The sequence below is a fragment of the Mya arenaria genome, chromosome 6 (assembly GCF_026914265.1).
Source record: "Mya arenaria isolate MELC-2E11 chromosome 6, ASM2691426v1".
Taxonomy (NCBI): domain Eukaryota; kingdom Metazoa; phylum Mollusca; class Bivalvia; order Myida; family Myidae; genus Mya; species Mya arenaria.
In genome coordinates, this window is record NC_069127.1 from 9,454,756 (window position 1) to 9,468,568 (window position 13,813).

The window sequence follows — 13,813 nt, forward strand, 5'->3', positions numbered from 1 at the left end:
CCGTTGAAGTTGAAATAAACATTTGTATATCAACTCCTAAGTATTGCAAAAACATATTCATATTGGTGAGTCCGTTTCCAGTCCTCATTATGTCAAGTTCCTTGACACCAATGGCCCTAACTTAAATTGTTCAAATTACACTATAACTAGTATACGTGCAGACGGTTTTCATGACACAGTTGTAAAAATAAATCCAAAGAATTATGATGTTAACTAAAAGCCTTGTTATTGAAATTCAAAAGGGCATCAATTGAGTACCAGAGTATGAAAGGTCGATTTTATGTGCGTCTAACAATGGGAGATATATTAAACCTGTGCTTGGTTGCACAAGTGAAGGTTAAGCCAATTCAAATGACAAAGAGAGATTGTCTACACATGTGGCTAAATTCTTTTGATATACAATTTAATTGGGACTTACTTCGGTAATATGATGATTTAAATGCTACAATGTTTCCCTAGTCTTATGGAGGCTAGGGTTGTTGCCGCAATTGCTACTAAGTATTGTTCTACTCGTATAACTTCACTTGTATTTTCATCATGTCATAGGAAAGTTTGTCGTTTGACTCTAGCCAAATGCCGCTTTTTTCAGCTTTAAAACCAGGATTGTTTTAAGAATTATGTTTTTTGTGTCCTAAAACTGAATGAAATTGTTAATACTACTATCGAAACTATATAAATGATAGTGACAAGTCCAGTACACAAGACTGTTTAGAGGCCCAAATTAAGGCGTACCAGGTTCTGTAATCACGCCTCAATGACGAACCGAGCTGCTCTACGCTTTACCCCTTTCTGTTGGTTACTGTTCTTACAGGCGTGAGGGTCCCAAATAGTTCAACTGGGTTGGTATAACACCGCCCTTGATTTTACAAGGGAACCTGGCCAGGTTTCTACAGAGAATTCTGGGTGTGTTTGTTAGCTATTCTAGTAAGGTAAATTGTCTTATTAGGATACCTCCAACAATTTCGTTTTGGTATAAATAAGAATTTAAACAATGATGGAATAGGACGCTTTGATTTGATTTTCTCTTTCAGGGATGAGGATTACCTCGCATCTGCGGTGTTGAAAGACATTTGCTAGTCGCATTCTCACTGTTGCAGAGGATTAAATTATTTCTGTATCATAAGCGTGTCCTGCATTGTAAAGATCGTATGATACGGTAGCCTGTTGTCTGCAAACAGGCGTTGCGTGGACGATACCTCTGCTGTAGGTTATCATGTACAGTAAGCCAAAAAGGACATGGCAGCCAGTACTGTATTCTGGGTTACACCAAGTGCACTGGATTACTGCCCTTCAACGAACGTTTTCTGATTTCTTTTAGAGAGAAAACACTCAATCCATGTTATGGTGTCGCAATGAACGACTTAAGCGTAGTTTAAAGGACAGGCGTTGGTGGGATACCCTGTGGAATGCTTCGATGAAACCAGGTAGGATGGCGTTTCATTGATTCAAGGTCCAAGTTTTCGAGTGTTACTAATATATCGTGCTAGCCATCACAAATCCATTTTTCGAAATAGGTTCTGTGCCTCCGATGGCCGGTATACTATAGGCATCCCGACGCTACATGGCTGTGGATAATACATAATACTTTCCAATATTTTGAAGCAGATTGAGAGGATGATGGGCCGATAGTTCGATAGAACACATTTTTAAAGGTTGACGTTCCAAGAGCCTTCTTCTAGCCATCTAGGACTGTGCTCTTGTGTAGGAAGCGGTCTGAAATGTAACGTTGATCTCTGAGCCAACTCATTCTCGTACACCAGAGAGATGATTTTATCATTATCAAACATCTGGTGAACGAGAAGGAGCAAACTTAAGAGTTCACATTTTCAATCTAATGACCGATCTAAAATGTCAATGTATGCGAAGGGCAGTCGATAAAACTTAATGTGAGGGGAGGCCACTGCTTGCGGAATGTTCCGTTGAGGGATTATTCTTTTGCTTACAATCGAAATTGTACATACTCAAAAATGAATACATTTATCGGTTGTAGAAAGTTAATGCTTAAAAGTAGCAATTCCTGTTTGACATTTACTTTGAAAAGAGGAAAGTTCAAGATGAAAAACAAGCAAGTAAGATTTTGCATACTCAATTGTCAATTATTCGTTTGAAGTTAAATACGATATTTCGTACTCTTTTGTTTCGTACCCTGTTTTGATATATGTCAAAATCAACATTGATTTGAGCTTCCTGAACCAGTTTTATACGTGTTGACAAACAAAAGAGAATAATATTATCTAACAATTATAAATGTATTTCTAGTTTGGTGACAAGCTGATTTAAGTTCATGTCATCAGTCTGCAGTTGAAGAGTAACCACAATAATGCGCATATCGGGAACTTTTTTAAGTCATGTCAGATGGGCTTACATAACAGATGTAAATCACTAGATTCTTAAGGATAGTCAAGTCAGTGCTGTCATCAATTATAAATCCATAGTATGGTGTAAATTAGTTCACATTTCAACTGTTCTATGATCAAATGTAGGTGGCTATTCTGGATGTTGAATAAATTGTCCGAGTGAAGGTCTTTGCCACTAATGTGTAGGATTTTGAGTAGGCAGTCATGTTTGGATCCATGTTTTATCATACTTGCCATATCCCTCGGTGGGGGGAAAAATCCACCGGAATTTCAATACATCTCCCGGTCTCCCGGCGTGAGATAAATCTCCCACGGAACTAAAAAAAATTATAATATTATATATATATTTATTTTTTTTAGATATTTTACATCAGGCAATAATGAAACCACAGTATGTGAGTAAAAATGAATGTAAATAAACAACTCTGCAAGGGTGAAAAGATGATTTGATAAATGCCAAAAGGAAACCTTAATAACAATGATCAATTAATTTGAAGTAATGATCAAAGGCAAAGAAATATTACTATTATGGAAAAGGAAGAAATTAATAATTTTCATTCCATTTTTTTAGTGTCTGAACGTCATCATAGCTGATTGTTTTAAGCAGAATTTTTTAAAAGACTTTGGAGGAAGGTAAATTTAATTTACAGTATTACAGTATGACAAGACAGTGTATCATAAGAATATGATCAATCATGACATAAAATAATCCTGTATAATGAAAAAGTTAGAGGTTTTCATAGCAAAATATATGTGAATACATTTTTTCGTACTTGAAAAATACTTTAAAATCGCTGACTTAAACCTGCTAAAAAATCCCCCTGAATACTACAAAAATCCCCCTGAATTTTCAGCCTTTCTGAACAAATCCCCCTGAATGGTCTCCAGAAAATATGGCATGTATGTTTTGGATGCTCATAGTGCTGACTCATCTTTCCCGACGGTGAAGGTGATCAAATCTAAGAACTCTTGCTCTGCAGGCAGACACTTTAGTGTGCTGAGCTGATATAAAAGATCTTAGTTCAAAAGCAATCACACCAAGACAAGTGCAGAAATATACAGCATAAAATACATATAAAAAATTGTTTCACTAGCACCTTTTCATTGTGAATTTGTTAGTGAATTTCGAGACTTACGGGCAATTTGCAATGACATTGTGGCTTTTATAATGCAAAATGGGTTATTGATCATGATGGTAGTGTAATGTTCCTGGAATCATGTAGTCCGGAGCCCGGAAAATAAACATTTCTTTTTTAGTGATATTTATAAAGTATTTGATTTTTATGAGTTCTGCTGTGTTCTTATTACCTTTTTAAGATGATTTGTGTATTTAATATTAAAGTCATGGTTTTAGTATAAGATTGATACTAAAGAAGTATATTCTTAATTGTTTTCTACTTTTTCTAAAGATTAATGAACTTGACACCCCTAGCCTGTAATGTAAGTTAAATATAATGGTTTCACCCATAGGGTTTGTTAAAATGGTTCATTCCGTTTTGGTCATGTGATGTTAGGGCATATAAGCAGGGAAAGGCAGAGAAATGGTAATTTGTGTCTGGACGCCGATGGGATATTTTTTTGTACTGTTTAGGGCGGGTTCTGAACTATTGGAGACTAGGAGAATTAAATTGAAGCATTGTACTACAGCTTCTAGTTTCCAGCTTGGACATCCGTGAGGTTTCATTTTTGGCCTCTTAGAAAGCCTGGATCATTGCGATACAGACGGAACAGGGTCAATGGTTTGATTCCCCGTACAAGCTGTACATTTAGGACTGCTGGTTTCACTGATATATTGTGAGATTGGTTTATGAATGTTTTGTATGCTGGTTCTGTAAGGTAAAGCATAGGTGTTATAGAGTTTCTTTTTGTGCGTCTTGGTTTTGGGATAATTAAACATTGATTTTTGAACCATATTAATAATTTCTAATCATTTGGTTTTTTAAGCAATCATTGTTAATCGTGTGTATATACTGATTTCTTCTTTAATTTTTGGGACAATGCAGTCTGAGAATAGGTTTATAATTTAATTTGAGGTAGCGTGGCTGTGCTAGTTAAGGAAGAATCGTTAGAGTAGAGCCAAAGTGACATAGATTTTTAAACACAGAGAAGGTACACAAATATATATATATATAGCATTGTTGATAGAACTTGCTATTTACCTGATCAATACAATATGTCTATTTATGGCTTCTTAAATTGATATATCAGAGAAGATGTCTATTTCTATTTCAGGAGACCATTTCAAAGTTTAACAACTGTGACCGAGCCCTGGAGAACTTTGATCTTTACTACAAACCTGTTTATGGAGAAAGGTGGCCATCAATAAGGATATCCTTGCTTACTGCCAAAAAGTCATGTGTTATTATAAATAATTTTGTAACAGAAAATGAATATGGCGACACATTCAGTGATCTGGGCGCAGTGGATATTTTAGAGCTTGCAAGAAAAAGGCAAACGGCTTATGCTAATAAAATGAATAAAACAAATATTAAACAAAGTTCATTAGACCAAGCAGATGTGTTGAGAAATGTATCGAGTGATCAGTATGCTTCTCAAGAGGACAATTATAGCAATGTTAGTGAAGAACAAAATCCAGTTTATGACAGCATCATCAGCGAAACCGACAGGAAGAACCTGGATCTCTTTATGCCTGCTCAGGTGGTCTACTCTGACCATATGGAGCAACGCATTGAGGAAGTACGACAGAGCATTTACACCCCGCAGGATGTAAAGGTTGACATTGTTCAACCAGCCCCGGTCAGTCTCTCAGTGGACCTTACTGCCCTTGCCTTCCCACCCGGTGATGTCAACATGTTCCCAGAGCCAAAAACACAAAACCGTGGAGGCCTTCTCTGTTTGTTTTTACTTTCCTTTATGTGCAGGATTTTTTTTTGTGATATTATCACGCCCCACCTTTTCATTTCAACTTAATACAACTTGAGTCAATGAAGCTTAAAGATGATAAATTTGGCCTACATTTTTGTAACTCTTACCGGAACAGATTAGATATAATGCAATCTTAGGCTCTAAGAAACCTAGTAGCCTAAAGGTTTTGCTCACTGTGTCCCCACAAGAGTGCTGCCTTAGACCTTCCAAGATTATAACATGATAAACCCACTGATTGAAACATTGATTTTCATTTACCTAAAATATTGCGAGATTTTCCAAAAATAAATATCATTTTAATACATTAAGAGCATGATAAAAAAGAAGAAGAAATGTTTAAACAAATATAGATATTTGGCACATGGCAAAGTGCGCTATCTTCTGGATTATTATGCAGAAAAGTATAATTATTTGGCAATTTGATAATTTTTATTATCTAGGTCACTTCATGCTGGATGCCAGTTCCATATTGCCTGTGTTGGCCCTGGACCTCCACGCTGGGAACCGACTCCTTGACCTGTGTGCTGCCCCGGGAGGCAAGGGCCTTGCCGCTTTACAGACCCTTAAACCAGGTGGGCAAAAAACTAGACATTTGTCTATTTGATATCCATATACTTAAAAGTTAAAAATTGATAACTTGATAAATTATCTTTTGAAAATTTATTGGAGACATACACTATCATGACAAGACTCCTAAGATTTTGAAGAATTGCAGGTGATGAAAGCTTGAAGCCCACTAAAGTTATTTCAGTTAAGGATAATCACAGTTTGGGTTCTCTGCCAATATCAGAGGTCAGCAAAACTATATATATTGCCCAACATAAGTTGAATACTATGTTACAGATCAGGTGCTGTGCAATGATATATCCAAGTCACGCCTGAATCGTCTCAAGAGCATCATGCGTCTGTACGTGCCGGATGAACACCGTGTCCGGATCAAGACTACCCTCAGAGATGGCCAGAAATTTACACAACAAGAGTTTGACAAGGTGAATTTTGGTTCTATTTTACATCAACATATTTTTATATAAAAAAATGTTTTTGAATTTGTTTTACTTAAATGTACATTATTATTTGCATATGAATTTTAAGTTTAATACTTCATAGTTCAATAACCTGGTTTTATCTACCGGTATTTACTTTAATAGATAATAGATTAATAAAAAATAATCAATATTTTTTCTTGGCATGTATTTATCAATATTTGTTTCGAAGGTTCTATTATTTTTTTAGAATATAAATATATTATTTGCGAAAAAGTCTGTGAGTTTTTTTTAAGAATGTTATGGAACATTTTCATTTTAAATGTAAGAGCAATTTTCAAGGATCTGGGGTCTAAGGGTAAAGTTCTTTAAAAAGTAAACAAGTCTTTATAAAAGTTTTACCAGTGGTATTGTTTTGTAAATTTTTTGATTTAATGAAATTATTTTGTGAAGAATACATTTTAACCTTTTGTGGACATAACTCTGAAAGAGTTGTTTGATTTTATTGTTGTTTACTATTTCATGTTGATTCAGTTCTGTGGACATTCAAAAATACCATGATAAGTGAAGATATTTTGTGAATTTTTGGACATACTGGTAATTCTTTATTTCAAGTATTTAAATTGTCACATACCTTGATTACTTTTGGAAAACTGTTGATTCACATGATGCAAGACTATAAAAGACAATAAAAAATTTAATACACACATCTGTACTAATGCCCATAACTCTGGTTTCATATTTGCCGAGTAATGAATGTTGCTCAACTAAAGAAACAACAACAGGTGAACAGCAGTGTTTATTTTACTGAAATTTTTGTTTTTGTTTTTTTATACTGTTCATTATTCCCCAAATCTAGTATGTTTGACCTCTGGTATTACAGGTTGCATAATATTTTTTTATGATTCTTGGGAGTCTTGACACTTAAAAGTACTAGTGATAATTGTATCAAATTTACTTTTTACAATGAGCCACTGTGTGATTTTGTGTGTTAGGTGTTGGTGGATGTGCCATGTAACACTGACCGACACTCGGTGCTGGACGGAGGAAGGAACCTGTTCAGTCCTGCACGCATCCAGGAGCGCATTGGTCTGCCAAAGCTGCAGACAGAACTACTTCTGTATGTAATATGCACCGTCTTCTTTTGGCTTTTGACTTCTAGCATTCAGTATTGACCTATGTTGTGTCCATTCATGTTCATTTTGAATTTGATCTTTTGTCTCCTAATTATGAATGTGTACAGATTGAATTTTAAGTTTAATGTAAAGTATGATGTGCATGTATTTATTATAACATATGTTTGTTGATCAATATTCAACTTTAGTAATAGAACCCAGTTATAAGGGTGTATAATTTAATAAACAATCAACATACATGCCATTATATTTCATTGAAAAAGATTAGATCTCAGATTGGACTTTTCCATTTCTCCTAAATAAGGTTACAAACTGTCTAAAGAGAAACTATTTTGATCGCTTAAAGCAGCAAGTACCCAGTTATTTTCGTAATGTTTTGTGTCTATGTCATTGTGTAGTTGTATTAACATCCATATTTCATTTCCAGATCAGGGTTACAGTGTGTGAAAGTTGGGGGATGTGTGGTGTACTCTACCTGCACACTTTCCCCCGCACAAAATGACGGCATTGTGCAGTCAGCTCTTGACAGACTGTGGCGCGAAACCAACATCTCAGTGGAGATAGAAGACCTTGCAGAATTTAGACATATCTTCTCAGACACCCTTTCCTTCTATGACTCTTGTAGATTTGGACAACTTGTGATACCATCACTTTCTAAAAACTTTGGACCCATGTATTTTTGCAGAATTCGACGAATATCGTAGTGATAGTTATGTGTTTTTTGTTGGTTCATATTATGCTTGCAGAAATAAAATTAAGAAAATAGAAGAGTATTCAGTGTTTGATAGTACGAGGAATCAACCTTTATAACAAGAATTTCCTCCCAAATCATGTCTGCTAAATATGCAAAACAAAAGCTGATCTTTCTAGCATGTGGGTTGCGGGATTGGTCCCCCTCTGTATGCACACTGCAAGTTTGTTCTTACAAATGGTGGCCAATGCTATTTACCTTACTTGTTATATACCAAACAAAGACAGAAGGCGGTATGTTGGAGTCACCTGGTGAGCTGTTGGTTGGTCCATTGCAATTTTCCTTGCCCAGGGCATAACTTGAAAACTATAGAATTGAACTTTATTTAACTTCATACAATGAATATGATTATGAATGTATATATATATAGTTTGTTAGTTAGAGGAAGTGCAATTTACAGGAACCATAACTCTATTTTAGGAAGTTACAGATTAATTGCCCTTTATTTCTTTTTCTTGTCTAGCGCGAAAACTGCCAGAATCTAATATATCTTCATACAATGGTCAAAAATAGACGGACAATGATTGGATAATGTGGTGTACAAGAACCATTACTCTATATTGTTTTCAAACTTTTTTCCGGACAAGAATTAGAATACTACTGGATGGAAATTATTAAAACTCCATACAAGAGGTGCAGTGTATAAGAACTGTAACTCAATTTTAGCCTATAAAAGAGTTGTAATGCCATCTGTTTCAGATTTTCACAGCATTATTACCCATTGTTACTTTTTTCTCTTGAAAGTTATTAAATAGAATTTATAGAAACTTCATACAGTGGTAAAGCACAATAAGAGGAAGTGCAGTGTCCAAGAACCATAACTCATCTAGCTTATTACAGAGTTATTGCCCCTTGCTCAGAACATTTTTAATGAAAGTGTCAGAAATGATCCTTGCTCAGAACTTTTTTAATGAAAGTGTCAGAAATGATCCTAGTGCTCAGAACTTTTTTAATGAAAGTGCTAGAATTGATCCTAATGCTCAGAACTTTTTTAATGAAAGTGTCAGAATTGATCCTAGTGCTCAGAACTTTGTTAATGAAAGTGCTAGAATTGATCCTAATGCTCAGAACTTTTTTAATGAAAGTGTCAGAAATGGTCCTTGCTCAGAACTTTTTTAATGAAAGTGTCAGAATTGATTCTAGTGCTCAGAACTTTTTTAATGAAAGTGTCAGAATTGATCCTTGTTCAGAACCTTTTTAATGTAATAGTTTAATGTTAACTGTACTGGTTATTGTCCTGGAAGGGTTGAATGTTTGTGAATGCAGATGTACATTAAACCTTATTTTCATGTGTGTCAAGCTTTAGGGCTTATGTGGAACATTTTGTGGGTTTAATTGGGGCATTTAACCTTGCTTGTACTTTTTTATAGCAGAATTTAATTCGCTGTACTATTAAGCAAGCATTAAAACAAATTCCTAATCAGAATAATGCACTAAACAGGAGTTGAGAAATCTTGATTTAGGTTAGACAAAACATGAATTTTGTATGAAGAAAAAAGTTGAATGTAACCTGTTACTTAACTGATTATTGCACGATTGCCTCCCTTGTTTGTAAAGTTATCATTAGTGTTTACAAACAACGTGGGTTTATTTCAACTGTCAAGCATGACCTTCACACAAATAAAGCCTTTATACTTTAATAAAATGCTTGCAAAAGGTAAAGCAATTTAAAGCTTGTACTCACTTGTTGGAACAGAATACATGAGAGATGAATAAAATCAGATCCACGAAATTTAACATCTAGTGTATGCAGATTACAGCCTTTTTGATTTTTTGAGTTTGTTCAAGAAATCTGGAGACTAGTTTTTGTCTCAAATCTCGAACTTTTCTACTAATCGGCTAGAGTATTGATATCAATGGGTTCTGCCAAAGTATACTGCAGATTATTGGGTTATTTGCCGCTCAAGCATAGTGTGAAATTTCAAAGACCTTCGCATTTGAGAGCTTTTCAAACCTCTAGTAGGAACAAGAATAATGCACATACAGGGCAAGAAAGCCAAGGACTTAAAGACTATGTTCTTCGAGGAGCAATTTATGGATCTTTCCTAGTTGGAGCAGGTTTGCTTACAGCCATAGGGATTCGGGAGTTTAACCGTTACAAATTGCGCAAGAAAGGAATAAAGTTCCTAAATATTCGAGAATGGGGCAGAACAAAGCTGTATGAGTACAAGGGTTATGTGTTACCAGATTTTGTCATCAATCAGATAGATGATCTTGAAAAGTTTGAAACAAGATCCAATGATGTCTGGGTCATCTCTTACCCGAGGTCAGGTATGTGTTCATTAAGTCTGTCTGTTGAACTTTGATTGAAATATTAAAATTTGAATTACATTTCATATTTGTAGAACTTATCGATTGATAACTTATGTTTTAAGGGAAATGGTAGTTTCTGTCAATATTTTCTGCACCTCTTTATTTTGTAGCCTTAGCAAAATAGTGTGAAATCATATTTTAAGGTACAACTTGGCTACAGGAAATTGTGTACTTGATCCACAAAAACATGGACTTGAGTCATGCCACAAGGGCACTTCTGGACGACCGGTTCCCATATTTTGAGTTCTCATATCCCGGACTGAAGGAGATTGTGGATGCTCGCTCCCCACGTCTCATCAAGTCCCACCTGCCTTACACTCTCCTGCCACGAAGTGTGCATGATAACAAACCAAAGGTGCTTAGTCATTAGTCAATAACAAAAAATACCAGTATGTTGAAGTCTGATTTAAGGACATTTATACATTTAGTTTATACAAATATGTTTGTTTGTTTTTTATTTGAACAGCTAACTTTAAATTCTGAAAATTAAATCAAGTTAAAGTTTTAAATTAGTGTTAAAGTTTTTTTTTTTTCTCTCCTGGAAATTGTATTAAATATTAAAAAAGTATGAAGAGAATACTTTGTTTTATTGCAGATTATGACTGTATAACCGGTACATTGCAGTCATAAAAAGTTGGCCCATAGTGCATGTTGTTTCATTGTTGAAATTGTATTCACTTTTTTAAAATATTTTATTGATTTTCTTACAGATAATTTACATAGCTAGAAACCCCAAAGATGTATCAGTATCCTTTTTCCACTATGTGCGCTACCTTTTTCCGGTCACGCGATACAAGGGCGAATTTCCAGAGTTCTTCAAACTGTTTCTCCAGGATAAAGGTTTGACATTGTAGTGTTTTAAGTTTGAATGAATAAGACTAGATGCATTTCATAATGTTTGCAAAGACCGCATGTCTATTTTGTTTACCATGATTGACCAAAATCTTATGTTCCTAGTTCCAATTAATCATATTCCTTGGTTTATTTGTATGTGTGCTATCCCGATGACCTCGAGTTCTTGATTGTCTTTAACATCGTTTCAGTGATGTACTCGCCTTGGAGCAGCCATGTTCTTGAGTTCTGGGAGAGACGGAATGAGGACAACATACTCTTTATCACATACGAGGAGCTTAAGAATGTAAGCCTGAGTTAGGAACACTTGTATATACATACTGTTATATGGGTTTTTAGCCTTGGTTTAAAAGGGCAAGGTGCTGCAGAAAAGGCAACAGGGTGCTGCAGAAAAGGCAATGGTGCTGCAGAAAAAAGGACGAGGTGCTAAAGGGCACATTGTATCAGGCTGTATTAAACTTAAATATTATAAATTTGACAAAATGTGTAAGAAATGCATTTAATTTAGTATTTTTAGATTTCAACTGTCAGATCTATTAAGTTTTATGTATAAGTGTTGTTGTTGTCCTGATGCTGCCTATAGATTAGATGTTTTGAACATCAAATACATGCAGTGTACAAGTATATTAATTTTGTGTTTATATCAGTAGCGGACACTAATTCTTGTATACTGATATTTAAAAAAGATACATGAAGTTTGAAATATTTGACGTCTAGGATACAGATGGCACTATAGAGAAGATAGCATCATTTCTGGGGAAGCCTGTCTCAGCAGAGGACAAACGCACAATAATTTCCCACTGCAGTTTTGAGAGCATGCGCAAGAACCAAATGACAAACCACAAATGGTTTGAGACTCTTGGAGTTGCAGACAGGGACCAGGGCACGTTTATGAGGAAAGGTAGGCGGAATATTTCGGTATCACTGAAATGAATCTGCTGTGACCACATTTTATAATTGTTCTTACATGTATGTAAAGATGATGTAGTGGTGATAAAGTAAAGTTGTTAAGTGATCTTCAAAAAAAAATCTCACTTTGTAGTCATTCTTTTCAGTGGCACTCAAAAAAGGTTTTTGGGTTACATTGTAAGCACCAGTTTCTACAACACAGTAGTAAGCATTCTTTCAATATCAAACCTGTTTTATGAGGAAATAAACCTGCAGTTTTCATCCAAACTGACATATATTGTTTTTTTCTGCAGGCTGTATAGGAGACTGGGCAAACTACCTCACACCGGAGATGGACGGAGACGTGCAGGATATGGTTGATACCAAGTTCGGTGACTCCGGCTTGACTTTCACCTTCAGCGGAACTCACACCCAGAGTGAGGATGTCTAACCTATGCCAAGTGATTCCCTAAATTTGGACACTGCCATAACTTACAAGAACGGAGGTGGGAGTCAGAGACACCTGTTTAGTTAAACTTTGGCCCCCTGACATTGCCAGAGGATGACTATTTACTAGGGATGGCAACGAGTACCCGAGTACTCGAGTACTCGATCGAACGTCCGAGTACTCGAGTACCAAATCACTACTCGAGTACTCGGAAAAATTAAAAAAATCTATAAAAATCACCAAATACACGATTTACAGACAAAATATCAGATCTGGTTAGTTGCCAAGAGGACAATTTACGGTCCCTCTAATCCCCGCTGTGTACACAATTGACCTCAATCAATTATTTGAAAGTTGTTGTGATAGTTGCAAACTGTCAACAAAGGACCCCTATTTCAAAATAGCTCTGATGTCAATAAGTGAAGTTTTGATAGTTTTTTCACCTACGCAATTCTATTGTTTACCAATTAGAGACCTTTCACCAAACAATGAACGCTAACGAGCGAGAGTATCGACCGTTGATTTCTTAATGGGCGTATATTACTTATTTTTGCAATGATTATCACAATTGATTGGTTGATATTTTAAATCAAGAATTATGAATATTTATGAGGTAAACAACAATTACACTGTACGAAAAACTATCATTTTAGAAAAATAATAATTCTAGAGTGAACAACTGAACGTCATATTGAATTTCGTTCACTAGTTTTATGTATGCTATTAATTTTCGTTCATTGTAATTCTGGTTGTTGTTCATTTCTGCAGTGCATACTTGTATAAAATGAAACGAATAAGACAAATTAAAAGCCTAAAACAACATTCGTTATCTTTTTATATCATTTTTTGTTAAAATACGTAATGAAAGTTTACTTTAAAGGTGAAAATGACCAATAATACGACCAACGCACAATATACGTCATTAACGATACATGTATACACAATCTTGTCTTTGCGAACACATATTCAATTTTTCCGAGTAATCGAGTACCCGAGTACTCGATCGAACGATCGTCCGAGTACTCGAGTATTAATTTTACTACTCGTTGCCATCCCTACTATTTACATATATACTGTCTGTCGTGTCATCTACATGTACAATTTATATCGACTCCATTCTGAAAATAATAGTGGGTAATGTCATCTTTGAGTGCTATTTTATACATCTATGCATTATGAATAAAATGTACCGGTATTAG

The 13,813-nt window shown here is 35.2% G+C and overlaps 2 protein-coding genes across 2 annotated transcripts; both read left to right on the forward strand.

The window, feature by feature from the left end:
• The first annotated feature begins 1,951 nt into the window (after window positions 1–1,951).
• Window positions 1,952–8,124, forward strand: LOC128238588 (5-methylcytosine rRNA methyltransferase NSUN4-like). Its single transcript, XM_052954659.1, has 6 exons — window positions 1,952–2,069; window positions 4,590–5,211; window positions 5,684–5,815; window positions 6,087–6,232; window positions 7,222–7,346; window positions 7,790–8,124. The coding sequence occupies exons 1-6, from the start codon at window positions 1,968–1,970 to the stop codon at window positions 8,064–8,066; spliced, it is 1,404 nt and encodes a 467-aa protein (XP_052810619.1). The 5' UTR covers window positions 1,952–1,967; the 3' UTR covers window positions 8,067–8,124.
• A 1,563-nt stretch (window positions 8,125–9,687) lies between these two features.
• LOC128238557 (sulfotransferase 4A1-like) lies at window positions 9,688–13,812 on the forward strand. Its single transcript, XM_052954601.1, has 6 exons — window positions 9,688–10,384; window positions 10,570–10,781; window positions 11,137–11,266; window positions 11,470–11,564; window positions 11,996–12,179; window positions 12,481–13,812. The coding sequence occupies exons 1-6, from the start codon at window positions 9,970–9,972 to the stop codon at window positions 12,615–12,617; spliced, it is 1,173 nt and encodes a 390-aa protein (XP_052810561.1). The 5' UTR covers window positions 9,688–9,969; the 3' UTR covers window positions 12,618–13,812.
• The last annotated feature ends 1 nt before the right edge of the window (window position 13,813 follows it).

Coding starts and splice junctions, on each gene's coding strand:
- LOC128238588 (XM_052954659.1), top strand. CDS start 1,968: ATGAATACATTTATCGGTTGTAGAAAGTTAATGCTTAAAAGTAGCAAT. Junction 5,816..6,086: donor TTTACAGACCCTTAAACCAG/GTGGGCAAAAAA, acceptor ACTATGTTACAG/ATCAGGTGCTGTGCAATGAT. Junction 6,233..7,221: donor CACAACAAGAGTTTGACAAG/GTGAATTTTGGT, acceptor TTTGTGTGTTAG/GTGTTGGTGGATGTGCCATG.
- LOC128238557 (XM_052954601.1), top strand. CDS start 9,970: ATGGGTTCTGCCAAAGTATACTGCAGATTATTGGGTTATTTGCCGCTC. Junction 10,782..11,136: donor TGCATGATAACAAACCAAAG/GTGCTTAGTCAT, acceptor ATTTTCTTACAG/ATAATTTACATAGCTAGAAA. Junction 11,565..11,995: donor CATACGAGGAGCTTAAGAAT/GTAAGCCTGAGT, acceptor TTTGACGTCTAG/GATACAGATGGCACTATAGA.